Genomic DNA, 22398 nt, shown 5'->3' with positions numbered 1-22398 from the left:
GGTGCAGCTGTCAGCCAAAAGGATCAGCTTCTAAGAATCCTGCAACCAATCAAGCTGTGCATGTGAACCAAACAGGCCATTGATTGAGTGAGGAGATAACTGATTGGGTGCTGAGATCACATGTCTGCCATATTTTGATATGGTAATAACTCTGCTAAATTTTAAAATGTCAACTTACAATTTTCGGAACTTGGCCAAATTTGTCCAGAAAGATTCATCCTGGAATCTTTCTATTCTCTCAAAGAGTTCTTAGTTTATAATGACAATAGTGAAAAAGAGGGGGTGGCGTGCCAGTATACATGTCGCCATAATAATTATAAGACGATTTTAAATCATAAGCATTTCAAATAAAACCAAAAGGATTAGTAAATACTAAATTAGATACATCTGGCAGAAATGGTTTTGTAAAGTCTATAGAAGATAGTTTAGTTTCGCTGAACTTGAAACTTCTTATTTTGTATTTCTTGTTTTTAGTTATTTTTTTATTTGAAAATTCAATTAATTATCATATATATATATGATGATTAATTGAATTTTCAAATTAAAAAAAATTTGTATATATACAAATCAAGCGTTACATTTCAGCCATACAAAATTACAATATTTAGATATACTAATTGATAAATGGTACTGCAATATAAGTTGCTTAATGTTTGGCCGGAAGACAACTAACTAAAAGAGTAAAATGATCTTGATTACATACTAATTAATTCGGCTGAACCAACACATAGCAAGAGCCACATTAACGTTGGGGCCGTCTACCAAATTTGAATGACATACAATAACAAGAAATCAAACATATCATAAATTATTATATATGGATTTTGTTCATTACAATTCCATCACAACTGATAGAAGAAAAAAGAAGTAGTATAATATACCTTTGCGAGACTTATATTACGGGTCCTGGGTCTTACAAAAATAAAATTGCGGTGGGTTACTTTTTTTACATTATGGCATGAGCCATGAATTATTCTGAATGCTTTGTATCAAGTAAAACAGTGCATTTAATTATTAGTGGTGCTTATAAATCAGTTGCAGCAAATTTTTATTTTTTATACACGCATTTGCGTTGTATACTTTCACTTTTCTCGCACCGGCCGAGGCCAGGTATGCAACGTTTATAAATAATCAAACTACTTTTACTTAACCAGTAAAACCTTGACACTTGAGTCGCGGGGTGCCAGAGCTGAGGGCACTATTACATATTAGATTTTGACGTTCTGTGTACATGCTTATACGTTTTTGTTTTATATATTATGAGTATTGAGTAAGGGGTCGTTCACATATTACGTAATCAGCCGAGGGGGGTTTTTAAATGCTTACGGTTGATTACGGGGCACAGGAGGAGCAAAGTGCAAAGAAACTGCTACTAACCGCTACTAACTGCTACTAACTGCCACTAACTACCACTAACTGCCACTAACTGCTGCAATCGCGCCCACGCATTCGCGCCCACGCATTCGCGCGCCGTGTGCAGCAGTTAGTGGCAGTTAGTGGCAGTTAGTGGCAGTTAGTGGCAGTTAGTAGCAGTTAGTAGCAGTTAGTAGCAGTTAGTAGAAGTTTCTTTGCACTTTGCTCCTCCTGTGGGGGGGGGGTTTTGGTCGTTGATAACGTAATCAAAATTTTTATTTTTTACCGATTTTCAAAATACCAATTGGACAATTTTCGTTAATTATGTAATCAAATTGTAGCGCGATGCACTACTGGGTCGCGCGCGCATCCAATAATGCTTCTCGCAACCTTCCGTAGATCGGCGAGATGCACCACTGGGTCGCGCCGAGCTAGAAAGGGTTGACATCGTCAATCAAGTAATCAAAAATTTCGTTTTTTAAACCAATTTTCGTTTAGTAAGTGCTTTGAGATTATTTCATTCATTAATCCGTGATTACGTAATATAGGGGGTTGGGTCTTGATTACGGGGGGTCAAACCTTGATTACGTAATTTAGGGGGGTTTGGTCTTGATTACGGTTGATTACGGAGGAGGGTAAAAATTGCCAAAATATTGATTACGTTATATAATATGTGAACGACATGGACACCTAAGCTGTGGGATTGTGAAAGTAAGCTTAATAAGGTTAATTTAAGCTTATATACCAATGTATTTTTTAAGCTGATTTAGAATAAAACCTATTACTGATTACAATGTCTTACGTTGTATGACCCGCCGCGCACGAGTGCGCGGCTCCCCCTGTGTCGTAGAAACGCTACTTAGTGACACGCCAATAGGGGTCACGACGTTCACCTAACCATGTGCGGGCGCGCCACTGCGGGCGCGCTTGTTTCACAAGTCAAGAGGCGGGCGCGCACTACTGCAAGCACAAGGGCTCTGAATAGAGCAAGTCACGACGTGATACAATAATTACATACTACATAGCATGAAAATAATTTTTTGACGAGTTATGAGTAAATAACCATTTTTGTCGAACGCGCGCACGTCGTGTGACAGTTTGTTAAAAAATATTTGAGCTGTTTATGCTTTAGGATTTGAGTTAGTTCTGGTTTTAAAGTAAACGTGAAAATTGTAGCGCGATGCACCACCGGGCCGCGCCGCGCATCTTCTCGCAACCACAATGCAGATCGGCGAGATGCGAAAAATTGACATCGTGAAATGTGAATCAATATTGGGGCTTTCGCTCGCGCTCGACAATGGGGCCGGGGTCACTGGACCCACCGGTCACGAAGCCAGGCACAGGTTGACGGATGTTACTCGTCTAAATTTCTTCGAAATAGCGCGCGTCGCTTTCTTCTCGAAATGTTATTTCGGCCAGATGGCAAGTGCTACAAAGTAGCGCGCGCCGGGCCAAACCATTAACAATGGTCAAGGCACAGGGAGCTAGTAAACTAAAGTGCAAAGAAACTGATGCAAATGGCGCGCGCGCGACAGCAGCAGTTTCTTTGCACTTTAGTCTCCCTGTGGAGGTGATATATAAAAAGGTATTGTTACCTGTTACCTGGGGACCTCAGGCTATTATGTTCATAAACGAAAATAAACGAATAGAGATTAAGCGGAATGACAGGCTGAGCGCGGCCCAATAAGAGTTTTGTAGATTTCAAGGTTTATAACTTACCATGAGACGCGCGCCGAGTTGGACTCGTCGACAGTCTTGTGCTTGTATATATTTGGAACAAATATTTTACGAGTACAGAGTATCACCCGTTGAACTGGGTCAATCGATTTGCCAATATTACTTAAGAACTATTAATTAACTAATTATAATATACATATCACATAATATGGACAATTGTATTTGATCTGAAGTGTGAAGCTCAAAAAATAGGATTTCGTGATTAACACTAACTGTCCTCAAGATGCAGTTAGGTCTAACTAGTTAGACCTAACGCAGAGTTAGGCTTGACGGATGTTACTCGTCTAAATTTCTTCGAAGTAGCGCGCGCCGCTTTCTAACTCTACGTTAGGCCTAACTGGTTAGGTCTAACTGCATCTTGGTGACAGTAACAGGGCGCAATAGGGTCAGGAACAAGCAAACAAATCTTTTTGACTCTAGTGTTTCGGATAATGTCGCCTTGGGTCACGCCCATTTTTATAGCGCGTTTCTTATACAGGTAAAATAAGGAACATCGCATTTTTTAACATGATAGCGTCATTTCTGTGCTTTGAGACTTTCTACTCTAATATAAATGTGATGATGGCATTTCGTTGAAACATATTTTCAAGACTCTGTGACCACGCCCTGGCCGTGGACCACGCCCCTATTTCTTATACAGATAAAAACACGAAAATCGCAGCACCTGTCTTATCTATTTAAGCAATTTTTATTGGTTTAATTGATTTATCATCTTCCCATGCAATGGTGGTTACTTGATCTAGATTTGGTGAGATGTGTTACGTTTCAATTGCTTAGTTCTCAATCTCATGTGTCATGTATGTTGACTTGGTGAGTTAGACCATATAGACAAGGTGTATACTGTATTACCTGTTACATACTGTATTACCTATTTGATTGGTCGTCCATGTCACGTGAACAGTTACTGGGCCGCGCTCAGCCTGTCATTCCGCCTAATCTCTATTCGGCTATTATGTTTATGAACATAATAGCCTGAGGTCCCCAGGTAAGCCCGTCACCATTGTACGGCAGCCCTCGACCAGCTAATTGACATAAGGGGTCGTTCACATATTACGTTATCAGCTGAGGGGGGAGGGGGGGTTCCGAATGATTACGCTAGTGTAATTTTGACACACTACAATAGCTATATGTAAAACTGATTACGGAGGGGGGGGGGGGGGTTAAAAATGTTCTAAAAAAGAGAACGTAATATGTGAACGACCCCTAACAGTCGCATTTTTCTATCGATGGATTCACGAATCCCTAAAATCACCCCTGAATAAGTAGATCGCAAGATTCTAATTAATAGTCTGTGGATACCGCTATAGTGCTGCTGCATGCTAGTTATCGTGATGATTATAATACCCTATATCCAGTTACGAAGTTAGGAAATTACAAATGGCGGGACACTGCATCAGACATCCTGAGCTACTTGCCAGTGATTTAGTCTTATGGGAACCTACGCACGGTAGAGCACAGCAAGGCCGACCAAGACAAAGCTACTTGTCTATGTTACTGAAGGAAGTTGGGACAAACTCTAAAGAGGAACTGCGAACCCTGATGCGGGACAGGGATATATGCATGAAGGGGGTTATCTGGCGTAGATCGGACTTAGCTCCAACATAGTAGTAGTAGAAGTATATCCAGTTAATGGTTAATCTCAATCTTCCACTACATTTGTAGTTGAATATATCCAATATGGCAAATTTGATATTATTATCAGTCTTAAATATTGAATATGGTATAATGGTACACATTTTAATTTGGAGAATGCTTCGAGTTGAAGTGATGAAGTCACTTTGTCTCAGTTCCCGTACTTAAGGAACATTAGTATTACATATTATAAGACAATGTAACTCATTTTATAGTTTAGCCTCCGGATTTTCAGACGCACTTTGGTCGCGTCCCATGGTTTCAGTGTAACTGTAGGTTGCAAGTGGGAACGTCAAACATTTTACTTGTAATTTAATTTGATGATACTAAAACGCAGCAATTTAGTTTTAAATTAAAATGCTCTTTAAAATGAACGATTACAGTCGATAATAAATTACCCCCGGTCAAGTTTCCGGACAAAAACTCTTAAAAACCCTACGGTAAAACATAAAATAGACTTTAAAAGGCGCCTTTGCTGGCGATATGAAGCAAAATAAAAAGGGAACACCACTCTATCAATCATCATCAGGAACAATTCTCCTCCGTTTCTTAGCTTGCTCGGGAGTCCTCTCAGGAAGACTAGTATCTAATTGATTACCGTCTGATATTTCACCACAATTATTATCATCTGGTGTGTTATCTTCTGTTAAAGCTGCATCTTCTGTTGTTTCGTTTGAGATGTCTTTCATATCTTCAGGGTTATCTTCTTTTAATTGTTCATTATTAGCCTCGTCTATAAATGACATATCTTTCGCTGTCGGCATTGCTTCGTCTGTTGACTTCTGATAACAATGTTCGGAAGTTATACACTATATATATACCACTATATGTTATAGAAACCAATCATGTTCTACATTAAAACTGTAATTTGTATGTTTATATTAAACCGTATTAAATAGTGTTTTAAAGCTGAATTAAAACAAGGCTAGCAAAAACTCTCGATTGAAATAACAGTGCTCTCTTCGCGTAAAGAAGGCGTCTGAACTATGAAAGTATGAACAAGAAATGGTTAAAAATGAATAATGCTAAGGAAAGTAGTAAAACCAGGCATTAGAAAATTAAGAAATAACAAACCCTGGAACTGTTTGGCGGAACGTTGAAGTATGGTAATTTGCCTCGTTGGAAGTCCTGGAATACCATTCTAGCGCAGGTGTTCAGATCTGGCTCCCCCTTTTTCAGTAATTTTCCGGTTAACTTGCACATTTGAGCTAAAAAGTCCTCTCCGTTCGTCCAACTCTCCACCTTGGGTTTTAAATGTGTTAAGAAAATAAGATATTAGCGTTTTCAATCGAATATATCCTTTTATATTGATTAATTGAAAGTGTAACCAATCTTCGATGGGAATAAAAAAGCGGTGGTTTGACCTCCACTCAATATATTTAAAATGTCAATATAGCACTTATTATAACTTATAATTCGCTCTCTACCCTTGTGATAGTCATCCTGCTGCCACTACTACTACTACTGCCATTAATTAAATAACACATGCAGTTGACCCATGTCACACGTGACCCATGTCACACGTGACCCATGTCACACGTGACCCATGTCACACGAAGCTACGTGGGGGAACTGTCATGGTGTTAACTGCAGGATTCAAATTTAATTGCAGGCTTGCTTCGAGACAATATTTGTGATTATTATTACATGGATGTATGAAATGGTGCTCGTGTCAGCGATTAACGCGTGTCACGGAAGTGTTTAGTTCCACGTGCGATAGCTTCCAGTGCAGTATTCTGTATTAGTATAACCTCACTCTAAACTACAGGGAGTTGCAGTATTTATAACGGAGTTTCATACCTAACCATAATCTCGTTCTGTATCGCGATTTATTTTGGGATTTATCGATTTTCATACTGTCATATTGAAGTTAACAAATCTGTGGGTCAAGTTATATCTATCGCAAATTAAAGCTGAAACCTACAAATAGTAGCGTGATTGTTAACTTTGCTGTTCACTGTCGGACGTAACACTATTACTGTCGTTTAAAATTAAACATACTTCTATCATATCATTCTTATCTGTTTGTTTGTAGATAGAAATTAGATTATCTTTCTTTAAAGCTCATTTATAAACTACTGAGCAGACTCCGTACTGAATACCATATTCCACCGTCCCACTGTATCTTTAATAAGGTTAATTATTCAACTCAATTTAACATGATAATAGGAAGCTCCTGGTCCAACAGAAATGATGGAAGCTCAAGCCAATATCATTATCATATCTATTATACCAAGTACCTAAAGCAAGTATATAATGTTTAATGATAATTGGATATCCAATCGCGGTCCTCTCTGTCCTATGAATAAAACATGTCCTTAATATTTAATGATAATTGGATATCCAATCGCGCTCCTCTCTGTCCTATGAATAAAACATGTCCTTACAGGGGGGTGGGGGTGGGTGGTTCACCCTGATTTTTTGTGAAACTTGGTTTCGAGATAGCAGTTGACCAACAAACTAGACCCCAACCGCCAAACGGTGCCAAATTATCGATTATCGCGATAAAAAATTTTGTACCGATAATGGCAACCCTACTGCCGTAATGGAAATTCTTAGCTGAATTGTGGTCTTGTATAACAAGTAGTATTTAAACAAACCAGCATTGATCCAGAAGGAGAATCTGCTAATCTCTCCTAGAGTATTCGCCAGCCGGCCTAAGTATTAGTAAGTAGATTTATAGCTCGGTGTCAGTTATATTATCGGGGTGTCAGTTATATTATTATCAAGGTGGCACTCATTGCTAACACACCTTCAATAAAGGCTTTGTCATGCTAGTGATCATGTTCTAGGTTGAGACATAATAATATAATAATATAATATCCACAGTATGACACGAGCCACTTAGCACTGTAAAAAGCATTCGGACAAGGGCTGAGTGAAGATTACCCCGTTTTATGCTAGGAGATTAATATATCCTTTCAGACAGTTTTTCTAAAGATCCTAACGGGTTATCAAATATCTACTTACTTAGGGTTACTTTAGGTAGGTTCGGCAGGGATCGCTTCTGGACAACAGTATCAAGTACCTGATACTATACCTCCTAGCCTCCAATCACTCCTGGCTTAGATCTTTTTGTAGAGTCCATTCCAAAAAGAGTTATTTGTGATGGCGGTATACCCTTTTGTGGGCGGGTATCCGGGAAGCCTTTCAAGAATTTAGCAAGGGAGGATTTGAAAGTTTCCAAGACTTGGATTGTGTTAACTTCCTTGGGGAGCAGGTTCCATAGTTTGGCTGCTTTTACTCCAAAAGAGTTTTCATAATGGGTCGAGATTGAGAATTGTGCCTTTTTTCCTTGAACTGCATGCTGATGTCGTTCGGAGCTAGTCCATTCATCATCTTCCATACGTATGGATTATGATGTATCGTTCTCTGCGTCTCTGTAACGAGAGAAGATTCAGGTTCTGCAGGCGTTCCCAGTAATCAAGGTTCTGGCAGCCACTGATTCGACGAGTGTTATAGTGTCGTTGTATGCTTTCAATAGCTTCTATATCGCTGATCTTGTCCGGGTTCCACACCGGGCAGCAGTATTCGAGTTTGCTTCTCACCAGGGTTTTGTAGAGTGTGAGCATGAGGAAGCGTGACCTATCTCTGAATACGCTAAGGATCCATGACGTCATCGTCCTTTCTGTTTTAGCCCTCTGCTATCTGGTAACCAGGTAACCTAAATATCGCATTCTTATTTCTTCTTAGTTTTTCTTCTCGTGGGAAGGTTGCGCAACAATGATTGCTTGTGAAGGTTGCACTGCAACCGATTAAAACCGTTAACAAAATGAACCAATAGCATTACGCCGCATAATATCATATAGCGGCTAGCTAGACAGACAACTCCTACAGCATTTATCTGTTTATTGGAGACGCACACCATTTCATACCCTTCTTTAAAGCCACTGTATCAAACGAATGCTTCAAGTGACTTGCTTTGAAGATCATGAACCGTTAACAGATTTTATTTTTAACTTTAAAATTTGCCATAGTTACATTTCTTTAATGACAACATCTCTTAATCCGGCAATTTATAATCTGTCGCTGGAAATTATGTGTCTTTTTGGAGGCAAAAATATTGAAAACTGATTTCAATTTTACAAAGTACAAACCGAGATATTTTATGTGCAATTTTGTTCATGGAGGTCTTTTTACTTAGTATCCACTATTCAACAGATATTGAGCTATATCTTTCACATAAAGATAGTCTCATTAACAAATATTGAAATTTGATCGAATTTTGGGCAAAAGCTTTCAAATTTGGTGCGTATGCCCAAATATGGGCATATGATTTAAAGCTCATAACTCAGCCATTTTTTGACCAAACTGGATGTAAATTCATGTAATAGTCCAAAAACAGGCTTTTCTTGCAAATCTAAACGAAGAATATAGCTCGACTAATTTAGGGTATATTAAAGTATATTAAAGTATATTAAAATGTAGGTTTTTCCCGATTTAGGGCCGGGGATATACTTTAATATACTTTAATATGGTCAGCCCCCCCCCCCAATGTTTGTTTTTCGTTATAATCATATTGATGGTAGCTCTGCAGGTGGCCACCACTCACCAGTTTTCTAGAGGATCTAGACAAATACTTGTAAACAAAGCTTATATCCATTGTGTAGCGTAAATGTAAATGTGGTATGTTTCATGGAATTAATGACCCCCACGGCCCACGCTGTTAATAATAGAGGCTCCCTTATGCCTTGTGAGTTGTGCCTACCTTCTAATTGCTTGTCGCCGACCAGGCGCTATTATAATTATTGTAGACATTGTAACTTACTTTAATTCTACAATAGTGGCTAGACGCTATATATTGTTATATTGTTAATATAATATAGACGTTACCTATATTGGTAACAGCGTGGTGGTGTCCAAACTAACGTGTCATTAATTCCATGAAACATACCACATTTACGTTACACAATGGATATAAGCTTTGTTTAAAAGTATTTGTCTAGATCCTCTAGAAAACTGGTGGCCGGTGGGGCAAATTGATAACGGCGCATAGCAACGGCGCATAGCAACGATTAGCCAACCAGATTACACCAAATATCCGAGCAGTTTTCAATTGTTAAAACGACAGAGCGTCATCTGTTTGCAGCTTCTAGTAAATTATATTGTAAAATACGGCTGCTGATTTCAAAAAGTGGTATGTAGTTATTTTGCTAATGATTGAGGATTTGAACCGCTTACATGTGTAATCTGGTGGGTTGGTGTAATCTGGTGGGTTGGTGTAATCTGGTGGGTTGGTGTAATCCAGTAGTATTACTACTAGGTCGGAACTAAGTCTGATCTACCCCGGATAACCCCCTCCTTATATCCCTGTCTCGCATCAGGGTTCGCAGTTCCTCTTTAGAGTTTGTCCCAACTTCCCTCAGTAATATAGTCAAATAGCTAGTGGTCAATGAGACTGTGTCTAATGTCTATCCTTGGTTTAAAATATTATACAACTTAATCTTCTTCCAGATAATATTACATTATTCCAATTACATTATCCCATATAATTCATATCAATGTCCAATACCTTAGTTCCATGAGTTTTAACAACTCCCAATATTCAATGAGGCTAGCTGGGTATATTCTCTTTTTACTTACTCTATCGCTATTAATTGTACGCCTCACTGAAGTTAAGTGCTGAATTAGCCAGTTTAACTGCATACATTTCCTCTTAAATAACCTTGTGAGGGATTCCTTGTAGCGCCGGAAGTGTGCACCATTTCCTTCACAAGGCCCCTCGCAAAACTTGAACACCTGATTTATTAAAACCTCAATATATATATTATATACTATTATATGTCTAGTGGGGAGGCGGATTATCGTTGTGAAGTACTCGACTCCCAATTATTATTTAAATATAATACTAAGATTAACACCTGGTCAACAATTATTTATTAAGTTTAACTTCACTATAGTCTGGATTCAAGGTGACTAAGTTTTCTTTTGTTAATGGTGTTAACGACTGAAAATGAGATAAGAGGTTTGTTCTATATCATACTAGAGTGTTTGTTCCTGTATAGTAGTATTATATAATTATATTATGTAGTAGTGTTTGTTCTATATTATACTAGTGTTTGTTCCTGTACAGTAGTATTATATAATTATACTAGAGTGTAGTAGTGTTTGTTCTTTACTGGTTCAGCGCCTAATGATCGTATAAGGGGGCCGTTTTGGCTTACAGGATTCAGAATTTCTTCAACTCATTTTGACCGTTATACAACATCAAATTGCGCCGTGTCTATTTAGCTATTTGAACTTTGATAACCACTTGTAGACTGAGATCAAAGAAACATATCCCATTCTAGGAGGACTCAGCCGTAGTCAGCTTATTATCATTTATTGGTCTGGGATGTCTGGATGGGCCATATCTAATAAACTATGGTCCATTTATGCCTAACATAGACATGATTTTCTGTGAAACTGTAGGTTTTGCAAAGTTGGTTATAACTTAAGGGAGATTGGGATAATATGTGGTAATATAACCGTATAACCATGCTCAGTTCCGGTTATGCAAGGGTTATGCAACCAATAATACGAGTTGGTAGCCAGGGGGCAGGGCACTAGGGGGGGGGGGGGGTGGGGGCGGTGGGGTGGGTGGAGGGATGGGTCGCCTACTGCGCATCGGGAGGGGGGGGGGGCTATCCTAGACTGCATGCACTAAAATTTAAGACTTTAAGAGACTAACCCTACTTTGTTAAACCACTTCCATTCTTCAACTGGCGCGTGGAACTGTAAATTTTAAGCCTTTGATCGGTTATATCGTTATAAATGACTATTTAGCGTTTCTGTTCGAACGCATAACTTAAATAAATGGTTTTTGCCAGCGACAAGTTGTGATCCAGGTGCTACAATATTTAATATTTATATTCGGGGAAGTAACCGTACAGTAGTATCGATTGCAGGAGGTTGCGCTGGCGTTATTACCATTTTCAATATCGAGACTAGAATCTTAATAATTTCTTAAATATATTTTTACTACTCTCGCCCTCCCCCTATCGAGACTAGAATCTTAATAATTTCTTAAATATATTTTTACTACTCCCCCCCCCCAACTATCACAAGATAAAGTGATTTGAGTTACTAAACATCTCTCCCACCCAGCAACATGTCAGACTACATCAGCATTACCAGCTACCTGGCAGCAACTATAGTTATCCTGGGACTCTTCACCAACACCCTGTCTCTCACCTTCTTCCTCCAGAGACAGTCTCCCTCTCCTGGCACTGTCCTCTTTATCTCACTCAACCTGGTCGACATGCTGGTCTGTGTCACCAGTCTGGCTACTTGGGTTCACTCCTTCTGGTTCCTGGACACCGTCCAGCCAGCCCCTCCTCTTTCTTTCCAGGTAAAGTCGATCAGTGCAAGTGTGATGCCACCAAAACTTACAGTGCAAATATATTATTCGTCCTTTTAAATAGCTACACGTGATACATTCTAAATAAACGCCCTACCCCAGGCTCTCATAGCAACAAGTGACATCACGATGAAGATGACAGTGTTTGTGACGTGCATGATGACCGTCATCAGGACGCTGTCTCTGGTGAAACCCTTTCTCAGAGTAACAGTGAGTCACATCATGATCCTGGGCGGACTGTTCTTCCTCTACGAGATCATCATTGTCAGCTTGGCATTCTCAGAAACAATCCACTACAAATACTACTGGCTAGAGCTGGCTGTACTGCCCACCACCCTTACCACCCTCATCATCCTATCCTGTGTCATATCTATCTGCTGTCTATTGGCTTCTGGAAGAGGAGATTTGAACACAAACGGTAAGAGGAGAAGGAATGTGCACGCCTCTACAACAGTCCTGATCCTTGCCATGATCTTCTGTCTCTTTAACATCCCCTTCTGCGTGGTTCACATTTGGGAGTACGCCCTTGGACCTGGCAGTCTGTACGGATCAGTTCACAACTACGATATCTACATTTTCGTTTACAGCTTGTGTATACCACTAAACTCTGCCATCAATCCGGTTGTATACTTTGCTAGAAATGAGAAACTTAGAATTTTTATCATAAACAAGTTGTTTTGTGGCCGAGATAGCATTAATTTAGGAGCGACATTTTGGAGGAGCGAGTCTAGCAAGACTCCTACACGTCCCATTCCGGCTGTTGTAGTGTATCGTAATAAGGGTCCTCAGCCGGGTGGGGGAGTGAGGCTTAAAGAGGTTTTAAGTGTTCCCAAACCAGGGGGAGTGAGGCTTAAAGAGGTTTTAAATGTTCCCAAACCAGGGGGAGTGAGGCTTAAAGAGGTTTAAGTGTTCCCAAACCAGGGGGAGTGAGGCTTAAAGAGGTTTTAAGTGTTCCCAAACCAGGGGGAGTGAGGCTTAAAGAGGTTTTAAGTGTTCCCAAACCAGGGGGAGTGAGGCTTAAAGAGGTTTTAAGTGTTCCCAAACCAGCTAGTACTTAAGTTTCGAGTTGCTTCCTCGACAGATTAATATCAGTGCTATTTATTTAACTAGAACAAGTTGACGATCAATGTTTAGCGTTATTCATAACGCTAAACATTGACCGTCAATTTGTTTATAAACTAGTATCTTGCAGCACAATATTTTAATGTAGATTGTAGACAGTGATTAAGCCGAATACTGACGAAACAGATTGATTGACTGGGAAGGATTCAGATTTTAGAAATTTGTTTTATTATATTAATTTTGTGTAGCTTAGAATATATACCTTAATGAAGGGAAATAATTAATGTTTAGTTATATTTTTTCAGACGATTAGATGTTTGAACACTGAACAGCGATTTAAAAAAATCGAATATGTATTATTTCGTTTCTTAATCTGCTGACTGTTGGATGTAAATTTGTTATGTTAACAAAGTTTTATGTTATAACTTAAACTCACCTTGTACGCTTGTGTGAGATACTTGGGTTTTATTTTCTCCATGATTGTTTCGATGTAATCAGCTGCGTTTGTCACATATTCTAACCGAACAACTCCCTGAAAGTCAGAATTTATAATAAAATTTCTCTAGAAAGAACTTTTCATAACAGCTACTGTAAAAATGGCTAAATGCTAGTTGTGACGCCATGGTGTTACAATAATTTATAGGTTTAAGTGCTTTTCCTGTCGCGACAGTTAATAGCTCTCAATAAATTGAATTCAACACTTTCGATATTTTGATTTCAAATTGGCGGAGTCGGGAAGCAATGTAGTGAACAAATCCGAAACAATTTAGCAATTGTTCGGCTCAATGAGTGGCGAGACAAAATCTCATTATAATAGGGGAGACACAAACTACCTCCTATTCATTCTGTATTTATAAGATCTAAAAACAAAGGCAAATGAATTTGATGAAAAGTGCGGCACAATCCTTACCTTGCACATCATGTCAGCGTTAGAGGCACAATCCTTACCTTGCACATCATGTCAGCGTTAGAGGCACAATCCTTACCTTGCACATCATGTCAGCGTTAGAGGCACGATCCTTACCTTGCACATCATGTCAGCGTTAGAGGCACAATCCTTACCTTGCACATCATGTCAGCGTTAGAGGCACAATCCTTACCTTGCACATCATGTCAGCGTTAGAGGCACAATCCTTACCTTGCACATCATGTCAGCGTTAGAGGCACAATCCTTACCTTGCACATCATGTCAGCGTTAGAGGCACAATCCTTACCTTGCACATCATGTCAGCGTTAGAGGCACAATCCTTACCTTGCACATCATGTCAGCGTTAGAGGCACAATCCTTACCTTGCACATCATGTCAGCGTTATAGGCACAATCCTTACCTTGCACATCATGTCAGCGTTAGAGGCACAATCCTTACCTTGCACATCATGTCAGTGTTAGAGGCACAATCCTTACCTTGCACATCATGTCAGCGTTAGAGGCACAATCCTTACCTTGCACATCATGTCAGCGTTAGAGGCACAATCTTTACCTTGCACATCATGTCAGCGTTAGAGGCACAATCCTTACCTTGCACATCATGTCAGCGTTAGAGGCACAATCCTTACCTTGCACATCATGTCAGCGTTAGAGGCACAATCCTTACCTTGCACATCATGTCAGCGTTAGAGGCACAATCCTTACCTTGCACATCATGTCAGCGTTAGACGCACAATCCTTACCTTGCACATCATGTCAGCGTTAGAGGCACAATCCTTACCTTGCACATCATGTCAGCGTTAGAGGCACAATCCTTACCTTGCACATCATGTCAGCGTTAGAGGCACAACCCTTACCTTGCACATCATGTCAGCGTTAGAGGCACAATCCTTACCTTGCACATCATGTCAGCGTTAGAGGCACAATCCTTACCTTGCACATCATGTCAGCGTTAGAGGCACAATCCTTACCTTGCACATCATGTCAGCGTTAGAGGCACAATCCTTACCTTGCACATCATGTCAGTGTTAGAGGCACAATCCTTACCTTGCACATCATGTCAGCGTTAGAGGCACAATCCTTACCTTGCACATCATGTCAGCGTTAGAGGCACGATCCTTACCTTGCACATCATGTCAGCGTTAGAGGCACGATCCTTACCTTGCACATCATGTCAGCGTTAGAGGCACAATCCTTACCTTGCACATCATGTCAGCGTTAGAGGCACAACCCTTACCTTGCACATCATGTCAGCGTTAGAGGCACGATCCTTACCTTGCACATCATGTCAGCGTTAGAGGCACAATCCTTACCTTGCACATCATGTCAGCGTTAGAGGCACAATCCTTACCTTGCACATCATGTCAGAGTTAGAGGCACAATCCTTACTTTGCACATCATGTCAGCGTTAGAGGCACAATCCTTACCTTGCACATCATGTCAGCGTTAGAGGCACAATCCTTACCTTGCACATCATGTCAGCGTTAGAGGCACAATCCTTACCTTGCACATCATGTCAGCGTTAGAGGCACAACCATTACCTTGCACATCATGTCAGAGTTAGAGGCACAATCCTTACTTTGCACATCATGTCAGCGTTAGAGGCACAATCCTTACCTTGCACATCATGTCAGCGTTAGAGGCACAATCCTTACCTTGCACATCATGTCAGCGTTAGAGGCACAATCCTTACCTTGCACATCATGTCAGCGTTAGAGGCACAATCCTTACCTTGCACATCATGTCAGCGTTAGAGGCACAATCCTTACCTTGCACATCATGTCAGCGTTAGAGGCACAATCCTTACCTTGCACATCATGTCAGCGTTAGAGGCACAATCCTTACCTTGCACATCATGTCAGCGTTAGAGGCACAATCCTTACCTTGCACATCATGTCAGCGTTAGAGGCACAATCCTTACCTTGCACATCATGTCAGCGTTAGAGGCACAATCCTTACCTTGCACATCATGTCAGCGTTAGAGGCACAATCCTTACCTTGCACATCATGTCAGCGTTAGAGGCACAATCCTTACCTTGCACATCATGTCAGCGTTAGAGGCACAATCCTTACCTTGCACATCATGTCAGCGTTAGAGGCACAATCCTTACCTTGCACATCATGTCAGCGTTAGAGGCACAATCCTTACCTTGCACATCATGTCAGCGTTAGAGGCACAATCCTTACCTTGCACATCATGTCAGCGTTAGAGGCACAATCCTTACCTTGCACATCATGTCAGCGTTAGAGGCACAATCCTTACCTTGCACATCATGTCAGCGTTAGAGGCACAATCCTTACCTTGCACATCATGTCAGCGTTAGAGGCACAATCCTTACCTTGCACATCATGTCAGCGTTAGAGGCACAATCCTTACCTTGCACATCATGTCAGCGTTAGAGGCACAATCCTTACCTTGCACATCATGTCAGCGTTAGAGGCACAATCCTTACCTTGCACATCATGTCAGCGTTAGAGGCACAATCCTTACCTTGCACATCATGTCAGCGTTAGAGGCACAATCCTTACCTTGCACATCATGTCAGCGTTAGAGGCACAATCCTTACCTTGCACATCATGTCAGCGTTAGAGGCACAATCCTTACCTTGCACATCATGTCAGCGTTAGAGGCACAATCCTTACCTTGCACATCATGTCAGCGTTAGAGGCACAATCCTTACCTTGCACATCATGTCAGCGTTAGAGGCACAATCCTTACCTTGCACATCATGTCAGCGTTAGAGGCACAATCCTTACCTTGCACATCATGTCAGCGTTAGAGGCACAATCCTTACCTTGCACATCATGTCAGCGTTAGAGGCACAATCCTTACCTTGCACATCATGTCAGCGTTAGAGGCACAATCCTTACCTTGCACATCATGTCAGCGTTAGAGGCACAATCCTTACCTTGCACATCATGTCAGCGTTAGAGGCACAATCCTTACCTTGCACATCATGTCAGCGTTAGAGGCACAATCCTTACCTTGCACATCATGTCAGCGTTAGAGGCACAATCCTTACCTTGCACATCATGTCAGCGTTAGAGGCACAATCCTTACCTTGCACATCATGTCAGCGTTAGAGGCACAATCCTTACCTTGCACATCATGTCAGCGTTAGAGGCACAATCCTTACCTTGCACATCATGTCAGCGTTAGAGGCACAATCCTTACCTTGCACATCATGTCAGCGTTAGAGGCACAATCCTTACCTTGCACATCATGTCAGCGTTAGAGGCACAATCCTTACCTTGCACATCATGTCAGCGTTAGAGGCACAATCCTTACCTTGCACATCATGTCAGCGTTAGAGGCACAATCCTTACCTTGCACATCATGTCAGCGTTAGAGGCACAATCCTTACCTTGCACATCATGTCAGCGTTAGAGGCACAATCCTTACCTTGCACATCATGTCAGCGTTAGAGGCACAATCCTTACCTTGCACATCATGTCAGCGTTAGAGGCACAATCCTTACCTTGCACATCATGTCAGCGTTAGAGGCACAATCCTTACCTTGCACATCATGTCAGCGTTAGAGGCACAATCCTTACCTTGCACATCATGTCAGCGTTAGAGGCACAATCCTTACCTTGCACATCATGTCAGCGTTAGAGGCACAATCCTTACCTTGCACATCATGTCAGCGTTAGAGGCACAATCCTTACCTTGCACATCATGTCAGCGTTAGAGGCACAATCCTTACCTTGCACATCATGTCAGCGTTAGAGGCACAATCCTTACCTTGCACATCATGTCAGCGTTAGAGGCACAATCCTTACCTTGCACATCATGTCAGCGTTAGAGGCACAATCCTTACCTTGCACATCATGTCAGCGTTAGAGGCACAATCCTTACCTTGCACATCATGTCAGCGTTAGAGGCACAATCCTTACCTTGCACATCATGTCAGCGTTAGAGGCACAATCCTTACCTTGCACATCATGTCAGCGTTAGAGGCACAATCCTTACCTTGCACATCATGTCAGCGTTAGAGGCACAATCCTTACCTTGCACATCATGTCAGCGTTAGAGGCACAATCCTTACCTTGCACATCATGTCAGCGTTAGAGGCACAATCCTTACCTTGCACATCATGTCAGCGTTAGAGGCACAATCCTTACCTTGCACATCATGTCAGCGTTAGAGGCACAATCCTTACCTTGCACATCATGTCAGCGTTAGAGGCACAATCCTTACCTTGCACATCATGTCAGCGTAATAGAGGCACAATCCTTACCTTGCACATCATGTCAGCGTTAGAGGCACAATCCTTACCTTGCACATCATGTCAGCGTTAGAGGCACAATCCTTACCTTGCACATCATGTCAGCGTTAGAGGCACAATCCTTACCTTGCACATCATGTCAGCGTTAGAGGCACAATCCTTACCTTGCACATCATGTCAGCGTTAGAGGCACAATCCTTACCTTGCACATCATGTCAGCGTTAGAGGCACAATCCTTACCTTGCACATCATGTCAGCGTTAGAGGCACAATCCTTACCTTGCACATCATGTCAGCGTTAGAGGCACAATCCTTACCTTGCACATCATGTCAGCGTTAGAGGCACAATCCTTACCTTGCACATCATGTCAGCGTTAGAGGCACAATCCTTACCTTGCACATCATGTCAGCGTTAGAGGCACAATCCTTACCTTGCACATCATGTCAGCGTTAGAGGCACAATCCTTACCTTGCACATCATGTCAGCGTTAGAGGCACAATCCTTACCTTGCACATCATGTCAGCGTTAGAGGCACAATCCTTACCTTGCACATCATGTCAGCGTTAGAGGCACAATCCTTACCTTGCACATCATGTCAGCGTTAGAGGCACAATCCTTACCTTGCACATCATGTCAGCGTTAGAGGCACAATCCTTACCTTGCACATCATGTCAGCGTTAGAGGCACAATCCTTACCTTGCACATCATGTCAGCGTTAGAGGCACAATCCTTACCTTGCACATCATGTCAGCGTTAGAGGCACAATCCTTACCTTGCACATCATGTCAGCGTTAGAGGCACAATCCTTACCTTGCACATCATGTCAGCGTTAGAGGCACAATCCTTACCTTGCACATCATGTCAGCGTTAGAGGCACAATCCTTACCTTGCACATCATGTCAGCGTTAGAGGCACAATCCTTACCTTGCACATCATGTCAGCGTTAGAGGCACAATCCTTACCTTGCACATCATGTCAGCGTAATAGAGGCACAATCCTTACCTTGCACATCATGTCAGCGTTAGAGGCACAATCCTTACCTTGCACATCATGTCAGCGTTAGAGGCACAATCCTTACCTTGCACATCATGTCAGCGTTAGAGGCACAATCCTTACCTTGCACATCATGTCAGCGTTAGAGGCACAATCCTTACCTTGCACATCATGTCAGCGTTAGAGGCACAATCCTTACCTTGCACATCATGTCAGCGTTAGAGGCACAATCCTTACCTTGCACATCATGTCAGCGTTAGAGGCACAATCCTTACCTTGCACATCATGTCAGCGTTAGAGGCACAATCCTTACCTTGCACATCATGTCAGCGTTAGAGGCACAATCCTTACCTTGCACATCATGTCAGCGTTAGAGGCACAATCCTTACCTTGCACATCATGTCAGCGTTAGAGGCACAATCCTTACCTTGCACATCATGTCAGCGTTAGAGGCACAATCCTTACCTTGCACATCATATCAGCGTTAGAGGCACAATCCTTACCTTGCACATCATGTCAGCGTTAGAGGCACAATCCTTACCTTGCACATCATGTCAGCGTTAGAGGCACAATCCTTACCTTGCACATCATGTCAGCGTTAGAGGCACAATCCTTACCTTGCACATCATGTCAGCGTTAGAGGCACAATCCTTACCTTGCACATCATGTCAGCGTTAGAGGCACAATCCTTACCTTGCACATCATGTCAGCGTTAGAGGCACAATCCTTACCTTGCACATCATGTCAGCGTTAGAGGCACAATCCTTACCTTGCACATCATGTCAGCGTTAGAGGCACAATCCTTACCTTGCACATCATGTCAGCGTTAGAGGCACAATCCTTATCTTGCACATCATGTCAGCGTTAGAGGCACAATCCTTACCTTGCACATCATGTCAGCGTTAGTGGCACAATCCGTACCTTGCACATCATGTCAGCGTTAGAGGCACAATCCTTACCTTGCACATCATGTCAGCGTTAGAATCGGAGGTGTTGCTCACAACTCCGGGGCAATCTATGAGGTTAACACGACGGAACAAGGAAACGTACTGCCAAACCTTCGTCTCTCCCGCTAGTGGGGCTACTTTACAACACTGAGAGAGAGGGGGTTATTGGTTGTGGGGCTACTTTACAACACTGAGAGAGAGGGGTTATTGGTTGTGGGGCTACTTTACAACACTGAGAGAGAGGGGGTTATTGGTTGTGGGGCTACTTTACAACACTGAGAGAGGGGGTTATTGGTTGTGGGGCAACTTTACAACACTGAGAGAGGGGGTTATTGGTTGTGGGGCTACTTTACAACACTGAGAGAGGGGGTTATTGGTTGTGGGGCTACTTTACAACACTGAGAGAGAGGGGGTTATTGGTTGTGGGGCTACTTTACAACACTGAGAGAGAGAGGGGGTTATTGGTTGGAGAATGTCTGATTTATTTCAGTTGACCTAGGTTAACCAGTAAACAAACTCTGTACTATTAAGTAATAAAATCATAAGCAAGCAATCTTCCTAATTAGTGCGATCTTACACATGTATATTGTATACACAAGAGGATGTGCATTTTGATTATCAATGTAGCTTGATACTTCCACAGTGCTATACAATTTACATGAAAGTCAGCATTTTGTAGACATCAAAGTAAACCATAACCTTTTTATGTTTGAGGGTGTTAATGATGGAGCTTTTGCCGACGTTAGGGTATCCAATAAACCCAACACTTATCTGCTTCTTGTCCGAGTGTAGTCTAGCAAACTGACGCAGCAGATTAATCAGGGCACCTATAACATTATGTTATATGTTATTATGCACACATTGTGGCTATTTAGTAGATATCCTACGTAGTTATGCTTTCTAACTATAACACTCAATATATTAAAATGTCACATAAACATGTATAATGTATAAATGTACAATGTATAAACATCGATAATTAACGGACAATACCTTTTCCAAAGGATTTGTAACAGAGGCGTGGAAAGCTAAGGTAGGGTATTCTGCCGACAGGTGCACCAGCCACCCTTTTGTTACCCATGTTGGGACCAAGTCACACTTGTTTAGGATAAATATGAGATGTTTGTGGGACTTCTCCTCCTTCAAATGTCTTTCGATGTACTTTGACCTCGTGCCCTGATTAGGCCAGAATATTAACTAAGAAGAAATAAAATGTTAGTCTGAAAAGTAAAGTAGGGATTTTAAGAGATCGCAATATGGAATTCTAAAATACCATCCTAAAAAAGCCCCAGTTTCTCCCCCGTAGGTGGTCCTACAAAAGAAGTACCGACTGATATATCTGATTAAATAGAGAACTAACCATTGGATCTCTGGCATCTAAAACCTGGACCACAACATCAGAACTGTCTATTACTTTGAACAGCTCCGCATGAATTCTCTTGCTCTGTCCGGCAGCGAATATGTAGTCATTAGGGGCATCTTTCCCATCAGGTACTGGAGCTTTAGCTTCTTCCTTTTCATCATGCTTGGTCGTGACTTCAGTCACTTTCTTTATCATGTCAAGGATATTATCAATATTTAACTTGGGTCTTTTCCTCAGCTTCTTGGGGCCAAACGTGCTCTGGAAGGATTCAGTCTTGAGAATGTGAACGTTGGCAGTTTTGGAGGTTTCTTTCAAAAGCCCGACAGGCAGTTTGCTGCTCTTCATGATAACTTGATACGGACTCTTCTTAATCTTTCCCATTTCCACTTGAAACTTCTGCAGTGCTTGTTGAGTCAGGGTCCTGGTATTACCGAACCATTTCCTGTTTGGTTCTATTCTAGCTCGTTCTCCTGATGCTGCAGGCTTCTGGTATTCTGCTGGAGCCACAATTTTACCATCTTTGTTCCGTTTTGGGCCATTCGTCTTGTACATGTTCAACCGTTTAACAGTTGCCTTGTCTCGAATACCAGTTTGAGTTTTGCTACTCCTGTTCTTGAGACTGAGACTGCTGCCCAGCTTGACCTTGCCGGGCGCCGCAGTGGGCTTGGTTGGAACTCTGTTACGTTTGCCCATCCTTGAAGTATTAGCAAAAGTTAGTTACAAAATTCTACAAGATTTATATAATATATTCGCGTGCTGCGCGCGCGAGGAATATAAACACGCACAGATAGCACTAAAGTTTTGCTAGTACAGTGG

The 22398-nt window shown here is 41.6% G+C and overlaps 1 protein-coding gene across 1 annotated transcript; it reads right to left on the bottom strand.

Annotated features, from left to right (window-relative positions):
* Positions 1–5062: 5062 nt before the first annotated feature.
* On the bottom strand, positions 5063–22281 carry LOC134817002 (nucleolar GTP-binding protein 2-like). The gene is given in 8 exon segments (XM_063826066.1): positions 5063–5504; positions 5797–5964; positions 13560–13655; positions 20232–20366; positions 20919–21046; positions 21213–21224; positions 21227–21395; positions 21580–22281. Coding segments are annotated over 8 exon segments (1671 nt in total). The 5' UTR covers positions 22276–22281; the 3' UTR covers positions 5063–5237.
* Between the last annotated feature and the right edge of the window lie 117 nt (positions 22282–22398).

Source organism: Bolinopsis microptera, chromosome 1 (assembly GCF_026151205.1).
Source record: "Bolinopsis microptera isolate Bmic1 chromosome 1, MBARI_Bmic_1.0, whole genome shotgun sequence".
Taxonomy (NCBI): domain Eukaryota; kingdom Metazoa; phylum Ctenophora; class Tentaculata; order Lobata; family Bolinopsidae; genus Bolinopsis; species Bolinopsis microptera.
The sequence above is the reverse complement of the archived record's forward strand: the minus strand, read 5'-3'. Positions and strand labels throughout refer to the sequence as shown.